The 22304-nt window shown below is 32.6% G+C and overlaps 2 protein-coding genes and 1 long non-coding RNA gene across 7 annotated transcripts in view; 1 reads left to right on the top strand and 2 right to left on the bottom strand.

The window, feature by feature from the left end:
* The window catches only part of LOC128874457 (facilitated trehalose transporter Tret1-like), a 34015-nt gene that overhangs the window by 8043 nt on the left and 3668 nt on the right, over positions 1-22304 (top strand). For all 3 annotated transcript variants that reach the window (XM_054119261.1, XM_054119259.1, XM_054119260.1), the window contains exon 2: positions 20116-20229. In XM_054119261.1, the coding sequence (XP_053975236.1) occupies positions 20133-20229 (97 nt within the window). In that variant the 5' untranslated portion in view covers positions 20116-20132. The remainder of the gene's footprint in view (positions 1-20115; positions 20230-22304) is intronic.
* Positions 3833-5238, bottom strand: LOC128874461 (uncharacterized). The gene is made up of 3 exons (XR_008456645.1): positions 4962-5238; positions 4716-4798; positions 3833-3917 (listed from the first exon to the last, which is right to left on the bottom strand). It is a non-coding gene; the product is annotated as an uncharacterized LOC128874461 (long non-coding RNA).
* LOC128874458 (globin-like) lies at positions 10311-16987 on the bottom strand. 3 transcript variants are annotated; one of them, XM_054119263.1, is made up of 4 exons: positions 16840-16987; positions 14664-14845; positions 11742-11967; positions 10311-10698 (listed from the first exon to the last, which is right to left on the bottom strand). In XM_054119263.1, the coding sequence occupies exons 2-4, from the start codon at positions 14822-14824 to the stop codon at positions 10567-10569; spliced, it is 519 nt and encodes a 172-aa protein (XP_053975238.1). In that variant the 5' UTR covers positions 14825-14845; positions 16840-16987; the 3' UTR covers positions 10311-10566. The 3 variants fall into 3 exon arrangements, with proteins under 3 accessions (XP_053975238.1, XP_053975237.1, XP_053975239.1); XM_054119262.1 differs by having other exon boundaries at positions 14664-14827; positions 16840-16958; XM_054119264.1 differs by lacking the exon at positions 16840-16987 and adding an exon at positions 16672-16780.

Here is a 22304-nt window from a genome sequence, read left to right as displayed (position 1 = left end):
TAGGACATACTCTGAAATGTAGCGTAGTTTTAACTCCATTTGACATGCAGTTTTTAAATTATCATGATAATATATTTGGAGAGTAGCATTTCGAGAAAAACACATTCATACTTTCGGAATTATTCGAGACATATTTTAACATTTTTTGACATGCTACCATAACAAATTTGAAAACTACATGATCTAAATTCTTCAATACTTTTAAAAGCTTCGCTCTGAGCAGTTATTTTTATTTTATTCTTTTTCTATAAACATAGAAATTAACAAAATTGTCCACACTAACTAAATAGAAACTCAATAAAAACCGTCGCTAATGACTAGACTGCGGATGTTTATGCATTTATGACACGTGGAAATATGGGAAAATGCGTAAAGACGTGCATAAATCTAATAATCTATCAAATATCAACAGTAAAGTACATGTTATAAATACTGTTTAAAAGATAAGACAAACTTTTATTTAACCTTTAACTGGTGACGTGCGGTCTGTGACGCCAGCAAAACATCATTTCACCCTTTTCATTTTTCCGTTAATGAGTTTGTTAACACTACATAAACACTAGGGTAAACTACCATATTTAATTTATATTTTATAAACTAAATACGACAGCAGCCTGTCAGACCGCTCGTCACCAATTACATTACACAAAACCATGTCACCGGTTAAAATTTAAATCTCAATTTCTTATTTGTACCTGTAAAAGTATGAATTTGTATAAACATCCGCAGTCGACTAATGACAAAGTATCAAATGCTACGTGACACAAAACCACTTTAAAAAAAAAATTATCCACACTGGATCATAATTTCAGCAATGAAAACTGAAGGTTTAAAGTTTCAACGAAGGATGGGTGTAGTTCGTGAATGAATGTATTGGATTGTCCAGAAAATTCGTACCAATTTCTAAGAAAAATTAAAATCAGCATATTTAAATTCTAATATAGATTTATTGGATGATGTAGGTGCAATTGTGTTCCACAAAGCTTTCTACTTCATACACGTCATTTGAAAATTCCATCCTTTCAACATTTCTCAGAACTTTTTTATGTCGACCAAAGAGTTGTCTGAGTGAAGTCTGGGTTAAATCTGGGTCACGTCTAGAATGATTTGCCATTAAGGGAATTTTGTCAAGATCTAAATAAGTGAAAATTCGAGTATGCAAAATCCCCCCTTAACGAAAGGAAAATTTAAAGAAATTGTTATGTGCATTTACGCTGAGAATTTAAATAAAACACACACACACACACACACAAAACAATCCAATAATCACGCGCCAAATTAATATTGAGTGATCTTGCGCTTCGTCTCGGAATTCTCAGTAGACTTATCGATAGGGCTGCATCTGACAATTGCTGCCCTAGACGCGTCGTCTCTCGTTGTGTTAATTTTCGATACCGTGGCAATTGATTTTTCGACAAATGCACGTGTTGAACTCTATTCGACAAATCACTCGTAAATCAACATATCAATTGGCTAAATCCAAAGATTATTCGACTGATTGATTGTGGAAAACGAAGATGGTTAACGAAGTCTGGATGGTCGACCTCATTCAATCAATCATATGTAGACCTGCTGTAGAACCAGAATGAGTTGAATATCAGAGATTCTAACAACCAATTGATACGTGAATTAAAATCAGAACCGTGTCTGATATCGCGTCCGTTTACCTTGACGCGAAAACTTCGATCAGAACCGTGTCTGATGTATTCCGATGAAAAGTTTAGGGAAAACTAAATGACGGCAGATCGACTCGATTCATTTGGGTGACGGGGGAACAGGAAGAAAAGCGAGTGTAATGCATTCAAGTATCCGACGAATTTTGTCAATGGATCGAGACAAATGGATTACGATTCTTCGATTACGCGTGATGTCACGTCACTGTCTGACTCGTCTGCGTCTGTCTATCCATTGCTCGCCGTTTCTACTTACTTTGGTATTTAATAATTATATGATTAAACGAACTTACCTAAGTGAAGTTCTATCCTAATGTATGAAGCGCCTCTTTCGAGATGATCAACCTGTAGTACCCCCATTTCCCGCCGATATCGCCACAAACTTCAAAGCTAAAAATAAGAAAAGGGGCGGGCATCGCCTCCCCTATCTGCACGCCCGTCATGCCTCATTATTTCAAAGCAACGCCGTAACAATTATATGGGTGTCAATGACGAAAGATTGACTTAGAGATTTATAGGGTGGGGTTGATCATTTCGAAAGAGTCGCTTCATACAATTATGATAGAACTTCACTTAGGTAAGTTCGTTTAATCATATAATTGTATTACGCGCCTCTTTCTCCAGATCAACCTGTAGATGTTCAACGCATGTTACGGCGATAAAACGAAAGTAAAGTAAAAAAGAGCCTTTATAAGCATTACTTTACCCAGAACTTTTTTACATATAAAGAATAGAACATTTTTCTCTACTCCAAACACAACTATCTTTTTTAATCACCTAATGTCGTGTTAGCAAAAGAATCAGTAGGATTCAATAACGGTAAATTATAAAATTTTGCAAAAGTTTGGGAGTTGACAGTCCAACTTAAAGTCCAGTTCGTCTTAAAGTATTTAAATCAAGTCCCTTTCTCTTCGCCGCCGAAGTCGATACGTGGCTCGTGGCATAAACGGTGAAAATATTTGTGTCTAGCCCGCTTTTACGCAGAACTTCTTTGATCCAACGACTAAGAGATTGAGCTCCAAACAGCCCCAAGCGGTTTTTTAAACGATACGAACAGCGAACTTTCTGATCCCCGAATATAACACTCCAACACGCGATATAACACTCCAAAGCCGAAGCAACACAAACTTTGACGTTTGCTGAATAAAAAAGGGAGCACCAATACTGGTTGATTCCTATTTTCGCTCGATGTCCTTTTTTTTTTTTTATATGTGCAGGAATCTTAATTTCTAATGCATTACTTTTACGCTGAATATTTTCTAATTTCATTAGCGAAAAAGTTTGCATTTGATGACCCGTAGTAAGAGCGAGCAAGATGGTAAGTTTTAACGACAAGTCTCTCAAGTTCATTTTCTCATTTGGCAGCAACGTAATTAAATAATCTAAAACCATCTTCGGATCCCATACTTAGGACTCAACGGCCTCAATTTACTCGTTGGCTTGACAAAATCTTTTTAACCTAAAATCCTGAGCTAGCTCTGGCCCTACGAGCAATGAAATAGCGGATTTATAGGACTTCAATGTGCCCTGAGAACCTGTATTTTCAAATGTTTCTGTCAGAAAAGTTAAAACATCTGAAACAGAATTTGAGTACGGGCTGATTTTTCTCGTTTGGCAAAAAGACCAGCATTTCCTCAAAGCGGAATCATATTGTCTCCATGATGAGTCGCTGAACGATGCCAACAATATTTTCATTGAATCTTTTGGAACCTCCTTCATCTCGAAGCCCATCCGGACAAGACTCCTAGAACCAGAGAAAGGTTCTTCAAAAATTTCAACCTGTTCCTGTTGGAGCGAACAACTATACTCGAATTAGGTCTAAACTTTATCGGTTTTGAGATTAACAGGGACTGAAAAATAAGGAACCACGATTGAGAAGGCCACTCAGGTACCACAATAATACCCTTTGATCTCTCATTCTTAATTTTTTGCAAGACTCGCAGAATGATCGAGAATGGTGAAAAGGTGTAAAAGAAAAAAGGCTTTTATAAATCTTTAGACAATCTATTCAAATTCTCGAACTGAACGCCGCCCATTCTGTTTATGTAAGAATTCGCGGTCGTATTATCAACTCGGAGCAAATCTGTTTATCGTAGAAATGATCTGCAAAAGATTTCAAGTCAAAGAATGCTGCAGACAACTCCAAAAAATTTATATGTCGAGCTTTCTCTTGCGACGACCAGTGACCGTGCGTTCTCTCGTTTGTACTTTTGCAGAAAGCTCCCCAGCCTGGGAGTGAGGTGTCTGTAAATAATTCAAGATCAAACAATGAATTTCTAATTGGGTTAGGAGACACCGAACCAGTTGCCTTCCACCACTCAAGTTCATCCATAACATCTCGAGTGATAGCTATAAGACCCTCGTAATCATCATTATTCTTACGAAGAGCGAGATATTTAGCCCTCTCGAATGCCTTGGTATAAACCATATCGTACTGTACCGCTGGACAGTACGAAACTAAAGTGCTCACAAGTTTAGCGAAATCTCTAATCTTATATTCTTGGTTTACTCTAATCTTTCTGATTTCGCTTCTGAGCCGAAGTTTCTTTTCCGTCGGTAATTCAACTGTCATCTTAACAGAATCAGACAAAACCGAGAAATTGACAAGTTTTCTTCGGTGTCATCTGACTTTTCTTTTTATTAATGAGAAAACCTAAAGATTCGAGGAACAAACTAGATTTCGTTACATTAATTGAGCATTGCTCAAATGAGTCTCGTATTAAAAGAATGTCATCGATGTAAATGACCGAAATTAAACCCGACTAGCGTAAGTAAGCTACTACGGGTTTTAAGATTTTAGTAAACACGCAAGACGCAGTTGACAAGCCAAAAGGCAATAATAATAGTACTTATCGAAAATAAATGTCAAATACTTCCTATGAGATACATGGATCGGAATTGTATAATAGGCGTCCTTAAGATCAAGAGTTGTTAAGAAAGAATCGGAACTTAATAACTTTGAGGCCGTTCGATCATCTTCGAGTTTAAAATGAGTGGTTTCAACAAACTGATTCAGAGCCTTCAAGTTTAGAACAAACCTACTGGATCCATCCGGTTTAGGAACTAGATAATAACTCGAGACAATTGTCCCTCACTCGACTGACACGTCTGAACTGCACCTTTAACTAATAATTCGTCAATTAATTGACTGATTTTAAATCTTTCGTTAATTGTGAAATATCCGAAAACTCGGAGGCACGATCTGTTTAATTTTCGAGCAAAAAAGGATCTTATAACCCCTCAACCAAGACAAAACTTTTTCGTTAGTGGTTATATCTTCCCATTTACCTTGAAAGAGACCGAGTCTACCGACTATAAGGCTTACACCAAGCTCTAACGTCTCCTCAAGTGTTCCCGATCTCGATTCCGATCGCGATCGCGTCTCTGGTAGCGAGTTTTCTGGAAAGTTTGCGGCTGCTTCTTTTATAACAAGTGATACCTCGGCTTCTGCCCGGCCGACGCCGCTGGATAATTCCTGGCCTGACGTTGACAGGGCGGGAATCTCAAGTTTTTTGCTTGTTTCGAAGATTGCGATCTTTGAGCGACTTTGAGATCTCTGCAAGAGATTTCCATCGTTTTTGCATTTTTCAACACCTCTTCCAAATGAAACAAGAAATCTCCGCAGCCTGACGCGTTGACAGTGTCTCGAAGAGATGCGTTGATATTGGCTAATATCAAGCTTCGACGAACAAAAGACTCATCGTGCTGCAGATCCGCCAATAGCTGGATCAAATCGAACAAATATTTAACTAAAGACAGCATTTCAGGATTGTCATTCCCCTTCACAGCAATAGACATTGCTTGCATTGCGAGAGCCAAAGAAACAGTAATCTTTTCCTGTTTCTTCCGAATGCGGTCATCCCTCTTCGGAATCAACTCCTGGACAACAAATTTGAACTCAGGATTTAGTTTAGGAGGATCCATGGACGTACAGTTGTTAGGAGGTGGATATTTCTTCAGAACCTCTACTCTAATTTCCTCCGACAGGCCCTCCTTAATAACATCTTCGCAGCGTACCACCAGATCTTTATGAACTGGAGGAGCGAAGACTCTTTCTTCGCAGATACGCTTACCAAAAATATCTAAAATATCAGAACTTAACGCAGCTTCTGTGTTCAATATCGCTGGCACACTTAAATCTACCGGTGGCACATGATCGACAGGGATGTTCCGTAGATTTGTTAACTGATTCGTGGAATCCAGCAAAACCCGATGCATCTGACTTGCCTGCCTGTCATCTGCTGGGTTATCTTCTTGTTCACTCCTATCTGGAGGAACTGAAGAAACACACCGATCCGAACTAAAAGATCTCGCTTTGGGATATCTGGAACGGTCACGATCTGGAAATCCAGACCGACAATAATAGGTTAGTTCTAAATATTGTTTCATGTTTCTCATATTCAAAATATGAGTAACTTTCATAGCAGGTTAGAGCCTGATGAAAAAACTCGCAAAATTCTTCGGAATCGAAGAAAAAAATTCATCTCCCGAGAATCCATAAAAGTGAGGAAAAAAGGAAAAAAGGAAAAAAGACACTCGTAGGTTAGTGCCTACGAGTGAATAAACTTGACATTTTACAGGTTAGAGGCTGTTGTCAACAAATTGCGAGATACATTCTTCTTTTTCTTCTCCCTCTTTTTTTTTCTTTTTTTTTTTACATTTAGGTTAGAGCCATAAATGAGAAAAAAGAAAACGGTAAATTAGAACAAAAATCAGACAAACAATCTAACAATCTTACATCCGCTCGACGACAACTCGTCAGTAACCGCATCACTCGATCTATTCCTGCGACGATGGCTCTTCCTCTTCTTTTTCCTCCTCAGCTTTCTATTTTCCTTTTCCAACTTCTCAAGACGTCTCTCGAGATCCTTATTTTGGTTTTCCACATCGGAAAAATCTCCTTTATGCCTTTTGCGAAACATTTACTACAGGTAAATGGGTACTACAGGTTGATCTCGAGAAAGAAGCGCGTAATACAATACAGTTCAATCGTTTTACTCCGAGTTATGAATAAAAGGAGACATATGTCGATTCCGTTTTTGTGTATGAAACGGAACATAAATCATCTATCCAATTGTTTGAAATCCTTATTAATAAATTCAAATATAATTATTCCACTTCAATAAATATGAATTTTTCACAACATATCTCATTGCGTGCGTTCCTTCTCGAAAAATGTTGTATTCTAATTAATAGCTGATAGTGTAATATCACCTAATGACACGAACTTTCCATACAGCCTGATACTTTTCCGAGTGCGTGACGTCGAGTGACTAAAAATGAATTATTTCGAGAATATTTCCACAAACAACTGTTTCGTGCTCTCGGTTGCGTTTCATTCCCTGTTTTCGTTCTACTTTCCTCGAGTTTCGTCCTCGGCTGAAACAAGTCGGAGCACGAAACTTCGACACAATTTCCACATTTAGAGCCTTCCACGAGAGGTATACTTACGTATGAATAGTGTTGTATAGAATTCTAGATGACACTTGACCCCTCCGCTTATTCCACAATTCAGTACTTTCGATTGCGCGCGAAAAAAATAGGGTTCTAAATATCAGTGCACCGAGGAAGTACGAAATCCTTATGTTCCTTGGATAATTATCTTCGGAAAAGATCGCCGTTTACTGATGACAAGTCAGTCGAACTGTTTTTATAAGGAGGATGTCAACACAATATTATAGCATAGGAGAACTCTTTAACCCTTTCAACCCGATTTTTATTTGAATTCTATTCGTTTCTCATTTAGAAGATATAAAAGAAGACAGAATTCAACGAGCAAATGATATTGTAAAATCGAATTTATTCCTGCAAGAATAAGTCACCGAGTCCTGCATTCTGTACTCTGGCGCTCTCTATTATTCAAACTTTTAAATGAAATCAGCATGAAATAATCAAGTAGCAATGAAAAAGTAATTTACTTCCTTAGTGATGGAACAAAGATAAAGAAAATATGACCATCGTGCATGAGATACAATGAAGAGATTAAGAAGTAAGGTCTTTGGCTAACCTTTGACATTTAAATAAAATAAAATAAAAGTGATAATAATTAGTTGATCAAAGTGTAATACACTTAAACATTAACCTCTGATATAATTCTGACCACTCGAGTTTAAATTATGTATAATCCTCATATAGCATGATTAATTCGATTATGTTATCTCGGATTCTATAGTGGAATGGGCGAAAGAAAGTTTGAAAATGACGTTTATATATACGAATATCAATAACTTCCATAGTAGGGATTTTATATCGTTTTGTATTGTTGGTAATACTTATCTATTGTGGCGTATCCCCTCACTCCATATAGCATAGATATTCTTTTTTTATACGATTGTATTTACATGGTACATACATATTTCATAAGATAAGAGCTGCGGACAAAAGTAAGTTTAACATTTTCTATATAATAATGACATCGTAAAGTAGCAAAATAGCAATACATTGCTTTTAATAATCACTCGTGTCTTTGGACATACGGATTAATATTTAAATAAATTAGAAACACATAAAATTTCACTCACAGGAGCTAAACAAATTTTTGACAAATACAAACAATATGGTTCAGCCAATAATTTAATCAAATCTGGCAGACTGAGGAGTACTTCGGTAAGAGATAATAAGATGATATTTTGCGAAATGAAATAAAATTTTTCCGCATTAGAATATGTTTAATATATTAAAAAAATTTAGTTAATAGTGTATCACACATCGTGATAGATAGTACAGGAGAACATATATGTTTAGTATGCTAAATACTGACAACAATTTGCATATACAGGGTGTCCAAGCCTTAGTGATATAGCGCTCTAACTCCAAAACTATCGGCCGAATGCAAAATTTCAAATATGGAAATTACATGGTAAAGTGTTTCAGCGAAAAGGAATTTTTGTTAACTTTGTTATTTAACGAGATATAATGGTCAAAAACTCGGTTCGGCCCCGGGCGGTCCCATTGATGCGGTAAGCACCATGGGATTCTTGAGATTGATACGGAGAGTCTCGCTTGGGATTCCAGGCCCATGGAAGGAAAATAGGAATAGTATTACCTACCTAGAAAATTCTCGGCGCTACAAGTAATGCGTCAGTAGCAGTCATTACTTTTCCCATTTTCCTTCCTTGGGCCTGGATCGTAAGCGAGACTCTCCGTATCAATCTCAAGAATCCCATGGTGCTTACCGCATCAATGGGACCGCCCGGGGTCGAACCGAATCTTTTCCTTAAAAATTAGCAAAATTTGAAGCGTTATAGCTTGAAAACTAATAAAAATCGGGTAAATACATTAAAGCTTAATGAATTCGTCTTGAAAAGTACTATCGTATGGTATAAAAAAAAATATATAGTTCCATTTGAAAAACGAAACTTGACCATCATATTTCGTTAAATAACAAAGTTAACAAAAATTCCTTCTCGCTGAAACATGAGCCCCACTTTACCATACAATTTTCATATTTGAAATTTTGCATTCGGCCGATAGTTTTGGAGTTAGAGCGCTATATCACTAAGGCTTGGACACCCTGTAGAGTGGGTGTAGAATGTATTCGTATACCGATCAATTTCCCAAAAAACTTTTGTGTGAAATTGTAGTTTCTTAACTGCTTTCTTTATAATCAATGATATTTTACATATTCTCAGAAGTCCCTAAAATCGATATAGTCCAAACAACATTTACTAGTTACTATAATTTGTGAAATTAACAAAAAAATGCGAAAAGTGGGTAAAAAGTATAGAAGCAATAAGTATTTGCACGATTCTTATGACGAACCATTTACAGCAGAGTTTGTAAAGTAAACACATTAGTTTATCGCTCCGTACGAATTAGAAAACATCAAATTTCCAGTAAAGTACTTTTTAACAGTTGTGCGAATACTTATTGCTCCAACATTTCTATCGATTAATTGTTTTTTTCTTGATAATTTCGCAACTTACATAAATAGCTATTTTTTGTTTTTGTAATCTATCTATTCTAGAGATTTCCGAGGATATGTAAAATGTCATTGTTTATAAAAAATAAGTTAATAAATTACAATTTTACACAGTTTTTTTTGGAATAGATCGGTGTACGAATACTTTCTACATCCACTGTAATTATAAACAAGATAATCACAGAAGCACGTACTTAAACTTACTTTTGCCCAAATAGTATCTTGTCTCATTGTTTCGAACAATACACACATTTACCTCATTGCTATTTGTTTTCTTGCTTGTATTACTTTGTACGAGGTATTGCTCGAAAATATAGCTTCTTTTGGACTATTATCGTGTTCTTTTTCTATTTGTTATCCTTTAAATTTTCTTTTGTCCACCACAACATGTGCAAACGTGAAAATTCTATTTTCAAAAGGAAAGTAAGAAAATTATTTTCGCTTAAATGATCCACAACGACATTTAAAAAATAAAAATTTCGCAAAGAAAATTCGATACTTTAACGATGAATTAAAACTAATGAATATAAACTTGAATTATTCACGATTAAAATAACAAACATTTCGAATACAAGGTCTTGAAATCCCTAATTTTTATCGTCACTTTCGTTTAAAAATGATGGTGCCTTAACATTGTTTCAGAATGAAGCAAGAAAAGATTGAGGTTTCAGTTAAGACTTGCACTTGAGGAAGACAATGGTACATTAAATGTATAATACATATTATAAATGCGTACATTTATGTATTACATAACAAATTAGTATACATGAAAAATAATAATCCCAACATAAAAACAATCATAATTTTGTTTGAAACGCGCAACAGATCGCGAGACATTTCTTCATTTTGTTTGAGTACATTGTAATTGTACGAACGTGTAAAATGGTGCGCTTTATATACAGTATATAATTACTTAATGCTTATTAAAAAGAAAGGGTGCATTATCTTCGCACGTACGTCGTAACTTGTACTTCAAGAATCATAAACTTGATAAATTTTCGTGAATGCCGCGTCCAGAGTTTTCCTCCATGCTTCTGCAACTTCCGGTGTGAATTGTTTTCCCAGTGCTTGGCGAAGAACTTCCAATACCACGTCCTTCAAATTCTAGAAACCAAAGAAAATGGTTCACATACTTTCATCGATTGGTTTCATTATTGGTTTATCTATTTATTAGATAATTAAAGTGATTTGAAACCGTGCCATTCACTTTATAAGCTCGAATAATAACGTAATTTCACACCTTCCATTATAGTATAATAATTATCATATTGATATATTATAATTTTGTTAAAATAATAAGTTTTATTTAATACCTATTTAACCTTTAATTTCTACTTTTTTCCGTGTATCCTTCATTTCTCTATTATTTACTTTTTAGAAAAGGACATTTTCTTTCGTATTCTTCGGTTACCTTCTAAATTATCCTTAATTTTCTAATTTTTCGTAAATCGACTTTATTTTTAATATAAGTAATTATTAAAAAGCACTATAACATACGAGAATTTAACAAATGCTTGTAACAAATTCTATTATAATTTCACATTAAGTTTACATTCCATAAGCAATCGTCTATTAAACAAATATTTGAAACAACCTGTATACTGATTTCAAGTTGGATATATGTTCCACAAGCAATAATCTACGGAATTAGAATTATCATCATCTGCAGTTCCTTGTTCCACTATAATAGAAAGATTCTCTGCCTAAAGCATTTGTTTTTCGTGCAGAATGAATAACTTGAAAATTCTACATCCTTTCCAAACGTAGAGTATAAGAACAAGATATCTAATATAATAAAAGTATCTGGAGAGCAATTTAACTTGATAAATATAAATACCGACATTTCTTTATCGAGATATCTGAAATTCGGGATTTATATTTGTGAAATATGAATAAATGATGAAACAATATTATATTAAATTAAAATATACTTTAGCTAACTTTTCATCGACCAATTAGCAAATGTTCGAATAAAACACAGATCACATATTTGAGAAATATGATTAAACGAAAGAACATTTATTAAATTGAAGAGGTAATAAGGATTATTATATCATTATAAATTATTATTATAAATGTTAATTCGTGCAACTCCGTTGAATAGTACTAATGTGGTTGATTTTCTATTGTTACTATCGTATTCCTACCTGAAATTCTTCTTTTCTCTGGCCACGAATTTTATGCCTCTCGGCCAAGCCGATTAAGCTTGCCTCCATTAATCCTGGGTCGTGCAAGGAATCGATAACATTACTTAAGGCCGTAATTACACTAGCACAATGAGCCTGAAACCTTTTATTATCTGGCAGTTCATCTATTGGAGTGTCCTTGAAGGCACTAAAGTACCGCTGATATTCTGGATATTTTGTAAAAAATCTGAAACGAATAATTAATTAAAGCTTTTAAAGGGTTGACAATATTTGCAAAATAAGAGTTGCTTCGGATAATATAAAAAATGTGTTAATTTACGTAAAGTTGATATTGGCTGGTAAATTTTGTAATTTTTGTTATTTTTGATGTTTCAAATTTTGTTTTAAAATCAGTCATGAAATTTAAACGATCATTTATGCATTATCAAAAACTATATGGTTGAAACAGCGCGCGTACTAAATATTATTCAAATATGTAGATCTTTGTAACCGTTATAACCAATCACACACAGCACCTCGTAATACTAACAATACAAGACAAGAGTCCAATCATAAACTTAGAACCAATCTAAAGAATTGAAAAATAAAGTAAAATTGATATAAACTTATCAATAACAACAACTATTACAGATTGTAAGAACTTTCTCTTATTGGATTTCCGAGAATGCAGTAATTAGTAATTGCAATAGATAATAAGTAAAAACATTTTTTGTTAGCTGATTAAATTGTTTCTCAAAACACTCCATGAGATTGACTACAACTTTTCTAGAAATAACAATTTACAATAGATTTAAACATTTTCTGGTGCAAGATAAAATTCAGCAAAAGTTCCATTCAACTTCGCGAGATACACAGAAAATCGTTTTTTAATTCTTTCTCAAGGCGTTATTTATAGGGATTTATTCTCACAGAACGTTGACGTTTCATTGTCACACGAATAGGATATGATTAACATAAACGTGCAACGATTCATCAAAACCCATTTGCACACAGTAGAATGAATGCTAAAATGAGTTACATGGTACTTGAAGAATTAAACAGGACCGTGGTGAAGAAACTAAGTTTCGTAACATTTTCGTAAAACATATAACAAAAATATACATGTTTTACACTAAATCTTTTATAGGAAGATGTTGTAGAATAGATTTTACATCACTGTGATAACATTAAGGTTATCAATAACTCTGCATGAACGTTCCGTTCTATAGTATTGAAAATATCCTTCTTTTAACACGGCATCTGAGCACGTAAACATTATTATCATACGTGAAACTTATTGTTAATTTAAGAAATTTCTATTGGAAAACGTCAAATATGTTTCGAGAAGATTTTCGAATACTCAAACCGCAACAAGAAAAATATTTTCGAAAAACTTTATTAAAGATGTAAAATCCTACAGTCGTAAACAAGCATCATTAGTATCTTAAATTTTATTTTATAAATTATTATAAGTTCGCAGATATTACCAGCAAGGCTAGGATAATCCAGTTTCGTCAATTATTTTTTAGTTTCAACTACTTTCCACTTTTTCTGCATTTATATCGTTATCAATAATTGGGTGGATCTATTCTAAATAATGCTACTATAGGTATGAAGAAACTTCAATATTTACGCATCCTCTATATGGATTTATACGTCCAATTCGATATTCAAATATCATTCTATGTGTTTACTATTTAAACAATCAACTACAGTCAATTATACTGTGCAAATAGCTACCCTCCACGTTCTCAAACCTTGTTAAACCCATTTTTTCGGTCCTTTTATCATTTTTAGATTCAACATTATTACACACTTTCATAATCTTAATTTTGCAGTTTTAATTTCATTATTTATAAGTCGTAATAAAAAGAATTTGGAAAGATGAGTCGACACATTAATAACAACGCTATTTTAGACTACAAACTTGCCTTCATTATATGTATACATATAAACTAGTCTATTAACATCTCTCGCAAATATTAAATTCAAAAATATAATAATCTCTCTGAAACATATTGAACCTCTTTCGATTGAAGCATTTGAAATTAACAAAAAATTTAACAAATAAAAAGGTAATGTACATGCACAGACGTGCTACATGATTTGCATAACCAACTAATGTTATATTAGAAAAGGTCAAATTCAATGTTATGATACGTAATGTTCCAGTGAATTGATAACCCTAATAGATTACAGCAATAACGTATTGGTCTTCACAACAGTACAAAAGTAACATATGTACCATGCTATTGCATTTATGGTCGAATTGGAAGAAATGTATAACTATTACAAGTTAGCCACAGACGAATATAACTTTTACATTTCGTGCATAACATTTTTATCACGTAATTATAACTGTTGACTTTTCTTTCTTCTCTCCTTTATTAATTTAATATGACCAATAGTTTTGTAGAATTCAGCTACACAAGTTTCTTGATACAATCTACATATATATAATATATAAAGGACTCCTCAGAAAAAATTATATCTTACATCGTGCTTGCAACTTTTATATAAATATTTCATCTTTTAATTTGAAATTATGAGTTAAGTTAAATTTAGTATCAACCCTCGGTTTTGAAATTTCACAAGTAAGTTCTTATCATCACCTATACACAAATATTGATTAAAATTGGTACACGTATATCACGTTTAGATTATACATTATTACATATCGAGTCAATGCGTACAATTGTTGGCTGTTAATTCTTGAAAAAAGTTGTTCCTGACAAAGTCCAGTAACCGCGTTTCAAGTCCGTAAATCGTTTTGCCTTTCGTAATTTAACATTAAATTTGCAAACAAACAAAACGTTTTTCTCATAGAAATTTTAATATACTTCTGAGTGATAAAAATTGTGAAGCAGCAAAAAGTTATCGAATTGCAATTTAAATAGGAGAGATTTATGTTCAGTTTCTTATTTTGAATAAAATATCACTTACGCGGTCATCACGGCAATACCAGAGCCAACTTCGTCCTTTCTTATCACGGCCCATGTGTTCTGCACTAATTTCTTTTGTTTCTCCGTCAACCCTGTCGCCTGATCTATTCGATTATCGTCCGTCGAGATCCCGAACAAACGTAGAAAGGTCCCCATGCTCATAGACTGGAATTTTCAAAATACCTTTCGCAAAAAGAAAGTTAAATTTAAAGAGAAATTAAATTAGAGACAATTAAATTTAAAAAGGATTCAATTAAATTTTGTTCACAATAGAATTCCTTCTTGAAAATAATTTTTTCAAACGCTTGAACTCAAGCTTCGTGACGAAGCAAAACAACTTTGCGAAATGGTTCGAAATCACAAGATCATTGCTTACATAAGTCCTAAGTAAACTGCGGATTTTTATACAATTTTAGAAAATTTGAATGTGCAAGAAATTGCAAAGTAAACTAAAGTAAAGTAACGCTTACGTTTATAAAATTCTTATTTAGGTTCAATTCCTGTAGCTATATTTGCAAAGATTTTTGTACACATTATTTCGCATAAAGATCCGCAGTTTAATAATGAGAAATAACATTTTTAACAAGTTGTGTTATATTTGCATAAATCAATATAAAACAAAAGGATTGTAGTAAAGTGCTTTTTAAAAGAGGGTTTAAGATTTTGTTTTTAAACATATTGCCAACTTATTGGAGAAATCTTCATTCTTGGTACGAAATATATGCATAGTAAACGTGTTTGTGCTAACTGCATGCAATCTAAACTCAAAAATAATATCGACAGATATTAGGTAAGAGTTAATTTTCGAAAATCTACATATGTAATATACGTACATATATTAAGTTCGATATATTCAAATATGTACATGTTTGAGATGAATTATGTTGCTAGTGTTACGTGAACACTTCTAGCCCCTTTTGAACTTCCACCAAGTCCAGTTTATAAGATTTTCTATTTGCATTCAAGAGAAACACTTTTTTACACATTATTTTATTAGGAAAAAATAATTTTTAATAATAATGATAAAATTACATACGAAATGATCTTATTAATAGGTATATTGCACGAGTTATACAAGTTTAAGTTTAAGTTAAATCATGTTATGGCGTGTAGTTTATGAAAACTTGAGGTTGGCAAAATGTTAATAACAACATACGTAATCGTAGTGGATATGTAAAGTGTATCATTTTTCACGTTTAATTGCAATCATGTGTACTTTCATTTTTTAAAATCTTCGATTTTTTTTAAAATCTCTTCTAGAAAACCCTTTACGTTAAATTATAAGAATTTTAATTAAAAGTATCCATTATTTTACAAAACCACGAGGAGTTTCTAAATAATACAAAAAGTAGAATTTTTAAAAAGAAGACAATTCAAAAATCTTGCCCGCTCCCGTTAAAATGATAAATTTAATTTAAATCGTAAAAATTGTTTGCTATTTGTAAACACACTACTTGAAGCTCATAACGATAAACACTATATTTCATTGTCTAATAAAATATATTACTTAGACACATATGATCACAAAGAAAATGGTTGTATCTCTGAATGAAGAACCCTTTCTTAGTAGAAAGTGGCACTCTCTTTCCGTTATCCGTGAAATACGATGAGTACTTAATTTAATGGAAACCAATGTCCACTGGGAAAAGTTAAGAAGAAAGTGTCCCAAAACACGCATGAAATCTAATTTCGTTACACCGACATCTACATTTCAAATAAACAAAGGGTCGAGTTTTTACTCATATCGTAATTTGCTCGTCGAGGTACCCAATTTCTGATTTTTTAAATCCAACCATTAACACAAATATATATCACTTTCACAATTTCACTGAGAATAATGCAATACAATTACAACGTAAATTACTCGTGGCCAAATAATTAAAATAAATTACTTCTCAGCACTATTACTGCATAAATTAATTTCGGGATAAAGTTAGTTATGAATGTATAATAGAATAGCGTCGGTTTTCGAATTGGAATTGTTTGATTTTTAGCCGCTTGTTACATACTTGTAACTTCGAACCACTATGCGCGGTGGGATTCGTGAACGAGAAACTGGAAAAACGGAGTTAACAAGGATTCAGGGGGATCGTTGAGTGGATCGATCTGTCTGGATCGCGTCGCGTATCTCCTGTTATTAGGGGGGGCAAGCGGTCGATTCGAGTCACTGCAATTACCGTAATTCTGTATGACATATTACGTGCCACCGGCACCGTCGTTTCAATTTGCTCAATCGCTGACACGGTTGGACGACGACTAACTCGCTCTTCGAGCCCGACTAACCGCTCTGCCTATCTAATGCTATTTTAAATCTATCCCCTCCACTTTATCGCCCGCTATTAATGCCACGCGTTTAAATGATTAAAGGATTAAACCCTCTTTACACCGATCAGCAATCAACTGGTTAAGTCGATTAACCAATTTCTCTGCTTAACGCATTGGTCGCTGAACCTTTCCCTTGGATGCTGATCGCGGTCGATGGTTCGATCCAGTCAGTCTAGATCAGAGATAGGGACCATTCAAATAATAGACAACGATAAGAAACATTCCAAAGCGATTCATTCGCAATGTTAACCCCTCCACACATGACTTTTTTTTTAATGAAAAACAAAATTAATTTTCAATGGATATATACTAACAAGGGAAGTTTAGCAATTGATACATTTCGAAAATTTCAAGTTTTTACAGAAACAAAGTTCATGGGAATCAAATCACAGTGCCTTTTCCATTTTGTCTCAAAACGATTTTAAGGGTGGAAATACTCCTTCGAAATAATTCTAGTTATTTATAGTTTTGCTAATATCTCTGAAACCATAAGAGATATTAAACATTTTTAAATACAAAATTTAATGACTTTTAACATTCTACAACACCAAAGTAAGAAAGTAAAAAGAAAATTATTTTTAATAATAGTTCTCTCGGCAGAAATCTTTCTGCCACCCGCTACATAAGAGTCGTGTTCGCAATTTTGTGGACGTTTTCATACTGTTCAACTTTTGTTTAACCAATTCTGTATGTACTGTGTGCCGGATTGGCCAGAATTCTCGACTAAAATGTAAAAAAAATCAGAACTCTTGATTGGGTTAACGGATTTCAATTATAAACTATCGAATGAGTTTATTTTATAGTACTTCTTGGCGGAAAATTATGTAAAAAGTTGCCTAATCTTACCAAATTCATAGCTTTCTTAATAATAAACATTTTAGATTGAAACTTTTTTCCAATTTAGATCTTATGGAATCCTACAAAAAACATGTCGAACATTTTTTCTAAAATAAACACTCAATTTTCTAAAATTGAAATCAATTTGTAAATTCAAGAAATGTTATTGAAAAATAAATACATTTTTGTAAAAATGTATTGTACATTCTTGTAATAAAAAATAAACATTTCCATAAGAGCCTCTATGCCACTAATCGGTCGACGTTTCAAGTCATTAGAAGTTTAATGTAATTAAAATAAATACATAAGAAATTTGAAATAGACATTGGTAAAATACAAAGTTTTGATCCAACGTTATTTGAAAAGAAACAATTAGTAATAAAGCTTGCTGTTAGAAATTTAACAAACATATTACTTTATCGAAGACTAACAAATATAACTTTATAAGGAGAGTGAGAATGAAACATATGCTATGATCCAAATTATTTGGAAAGAGACAATGAGTAGTGATAAAACTTACTGTTACAGTCGTAATAAATATTCATTAGTGTATTGGTCTCTGAGCCACGAGGTGTTATTACTTTTTCTACCAATAGCTGAATTTATTTAGCTTCCATTCGTTATTCCCAATTGTTTTCTAGATAAGTATTTTATCCTCGTTTAGCCGAAACAATTGAGCCAAAACGATCGTTTTACTACGCTCTGAATTGTTCGTCGATAAAGGACACGTGTTTAATCGTCGAGAACCAATTACGGTCTAACTCGACTAACTTGAAGCGCCAAATTTGTCACTTTAATCGATTAACCTTGCACGATATCGTCACTCCACTTCGATTAAATGGTAATCGTTTTATTTAGAAGATATTCATACTACAAATTGATCACATTTTTGGATACAGGGGTAGGTTTTCTAAATAACACCACCCTCGACATTTTTTCAAATTGTAGCATTTCTAATAATAACATTAATTGACGTAACTAGTCGTGACTAGACTAGTTAGTGACGTAACTAATGAAGTGTAAGAAATTTTTCTTTTAATTAAAAAGAAAATTAAATGAAAACAATTTTCTTTAGTTTGAAAAGTAATTAAATTAAAGAAATTTATTTATGAATGAAACAAATACAATAGATACAAAATAATAATAGATACAAAACTTTCACTAGTTCGCTAATTCGAAAATATCGAGATGAAACAATGAATCTCAACCGTAAGTTTATCTGATGTTTTGCAATGAAACGTGCAATGATTTAGGAGTATGTAACTTCTTCGAGACGAATGCACACCTGACAGGTGGCAATATTGCAACATCGAATCGCGCACTTCGCATTAAATACACGTACAAATTATAAAAATAATAAGGCACTAACCTTGCGTTCTATACTTTGTACATCGCGACGAAAATATGTTTTTTGTTCATTAGCCACCAGTAATGTAGAAACGCGGATTAATTCACTTTACGAGGAATTACAATACCCTTCCAAGAAATAGAAATTGATTCGAAATTGCACGAATAGAATAATGTGAATATTCTTTTTCGTTAACATTTTACCGACCGGTAGCCTATTAATCGGCTTCTTGGCATAACAACAAATACTTTGTTATCTATTATTGAAATAGCATTGTATAATCCCATCATTATTTGCATAAATTATGAAATTTTACATGAATACTAATCTGAAAACAATTCTAAGACGTAAAATAAACATTTTATGATACTAATGTTATTAAAATAAAAGTATTATTAAATTTAATTGTATGTCAAATCGCTATCTGTCGGTAAATTGTTAGGCAGCAATGTTGGATCATACACATATACTTAAAGAGTTGACGAAAGCTACAATGGTGTGAATTCATCTTTTCCTCTTTTATCATGATACATCTTTTCTATTAACGGACTTGTATACCCAAAATCGTATCCATGCACATAAATGAATATTTTAAAATACATGGATTACCCCATTATGGCTTTTACCCCCTCATTTATTGAACTTTTCGAACATATAGTTCATAAATTCTATATAATAGTATATATAATATATAGAAAAAGAAACATTTTGAGAAATGTTTCACGATGTTACAGTGGGTTTGTAAGTGTAAATGAAACACTTCTCAATAATTTTTTTCTATTATGCATACATGTATCATAGATTCAAGTATCCTTGTACTGTTATGGAGGATCAAAAACATATATGGCTGAAACATTCAATAGATATACACACAACGAACTTTGACCATCACTATTTACAAAATTTGTAACTAGCAATAATTTTAATTACTGTTATTTTTCAGGTACTATAACAGAAAATATGGGTAAAAAAGGTGACGACATACAAATAGTCGAAGACGGACCCGACAAAGAGAAGAAGGCTAAACTATGCCCACAAATAATAGCTAGTATTATAGGTAAATATTTCTTAATGAATTCACAGTCGTCGTGTACACAAATTTTCTTGATTTCTTGAAATGAAAATACAAGCGGTATGAGGTACATTTTAATACTATAAATAATAAATATTCATATATTCCACTGAAAAGTTCAACAAACGTATTGTGTTCATTATGAGTTCATTATTATGTTCATTAATTTTATTATACATATATATAAGAATTTCGCATTTTTTCAAGGAAATTTAATATATAAATAATAATTGCGTTTTCTTATTCAATGGGAAAAATAAAAATATGGAATTAAAATAATATCCTTGACTCTTATAATCGTCAAATAATCAAATAAAGGCAAGCTTCCTGTACTACACATGCATACTACAGCTATACTCTGCATACGTATCAATCTTCACCAGGAATTATTTAGTAATTCGAATCATGCTGGACGAGACGTGATTTGTTAAATTAAGTTGCTGGGATTGTATCGAAATCTAAAATGAAACTATTTGCATCGGCCGACGAAAAATGTTATTGACGCAATTTTTTCGATATACACTCGTACAAAAAAAATAGGGAACACTTTATAAACCCTAAAAATTAGGCTATATTCCAATAGCTGTAAGTCGGTGAAAAATCATCGTAAAAATAAAATTACAATAGCGTTTTAAAGCTTGAAGTTTCAACTTTAATGTGCTATTATGCGATTTTTAAATTTCTATTGTTTTTTTGTTTGGTGTTTTAAAAAATAACACGTCATTTTGTTCCTTAAAATTACGTATTTTTAACAACTCAAAAGTCAATAAAAAAATTTTATTTCGAAAAGTTCAATTCAAATTATGTAAACTACAATATGTTACCTATAAAATGCTTTTTTAGAAATTGTCCTATGATTTTTTCTGACCGATTTATACGACTTTGAACAAAAATGCGCATTTCTTACAGAAAGTATCGATGCTAGGTGAGAAGTCATCGTAGACAAAAAAACAAAAAAGCATTTTAAAGTTTGAAATATCAACTTTAACGTACTATTGATGGTTTAAACAAATTTTTTTGTCTTCCTTGTTCTGTGCTGCAAAAAAGAATGCATTGTTTTGCACATAAGTGACGAATCTTTAATACTGTGCAGTTTAATAAAAAAATTTTTCTCGAAAAATTTAACTCAAGTTCTAGAAACTACAATATATTACTTACAAAATACTTTTTTAAAAACCATTCTACGATTTTGTTTGACTGATTTGCACGATTTTGAAAGTTAACCCTTTTATTCTCTAAAGGTGACGTTTACCGCCGAGATTAATGTTACCCAATGTGCACCACGTGAAGGTTGCCGGTCGGAATTTGTACATCGGGCGCGCGCGATCACAAATCACACTGCAAGAATCTCTTGCGCTAAAGTTTGGCGCGTAATTTGAATCAATTGGGAGAAGTGATTCTTGCACATAGGATGTCAAGCTTCTTCAATTGCTAATAATAATAATAATGTAACAAATATTGATAATATCAAATAGTATAATATATAGTTAATATACACTATTCTATATTTTGTATAAGTTACGTACAATAAATTATACATAAATATTACAACAATATTGCACCTTAATTGAATTTACTAAGTTGATATTTAAAAAATAAGTTATAATTATCCACATAACAAAAACTATGGTTGAAAGTAAGATTTTTATTAAAAAATTAAAATTAATTATTAAATTGGAAAAGTATGAAAACCATATAGTGTGCACATACATTTAAAAAAATTATTAAATATATCATATTATAATTTTATATATAATTTTTTCTAGAATAATAATGTACATTTTTTGTAAAAATAAATACATGAAAATGTTTTCATTTTAGATACGAAGAAGAAGAATATTAGATTGTCTTGTACATGAACTTTTACCAAGGTTTTCATTCTCCAATTCATATCATCTGCAGGAAACGTACAAATATAAAAATTAAAATCACAAAATTAATATTCAAATTAATTTCAAGGAAACACTTGCAAAAAAATGACTCAATTGCTTCGAGGAGGCTAATTAATAACAGCCAAACTTATTATTGAAACCATAAAAGTGTGAACACAGAAAAATTTG

The sequence above is a fragment of the Hylaeus volcanicus genome, chromosome 3 (genome assembly GCF_026283585.1).
Source record: "Hylaeus volcanicus isolate JK05 chromosome 3, UHH_iyHylVolc1.0_haploid, whole genome shotgun sequence".
Taxonomy (NCBI): Eukaryota; Metazoa; Arthropoda; class Insecta; order Hymenoptera; family Colletidae; genus Hylaeus; species Hylaeus volcanicus.
This window is presented reverse-complemented; position numbering and strand designations above follow the sequence as displayed.

Excerpts from the sequence above, each read along its gene's own strand:
- LOC128874458 (XM_054119262.1), bottom strand. Across the intron at positions 11,968-14,663 it reads GGTATTGCCGTGATGACCGC|ATTTTTTACAAAATATCCAG; the intron begins GTAAGTGATATT and ends TATTCGTTTCAG. Across the intron at positions 10,699-11,741 it reads AGAGAAAAGAAGAATTTCAG|AATTTGAAGGACGTGGTATT; the intron begins GTAGGAATACGA and ends TTTGGTTTCTAG.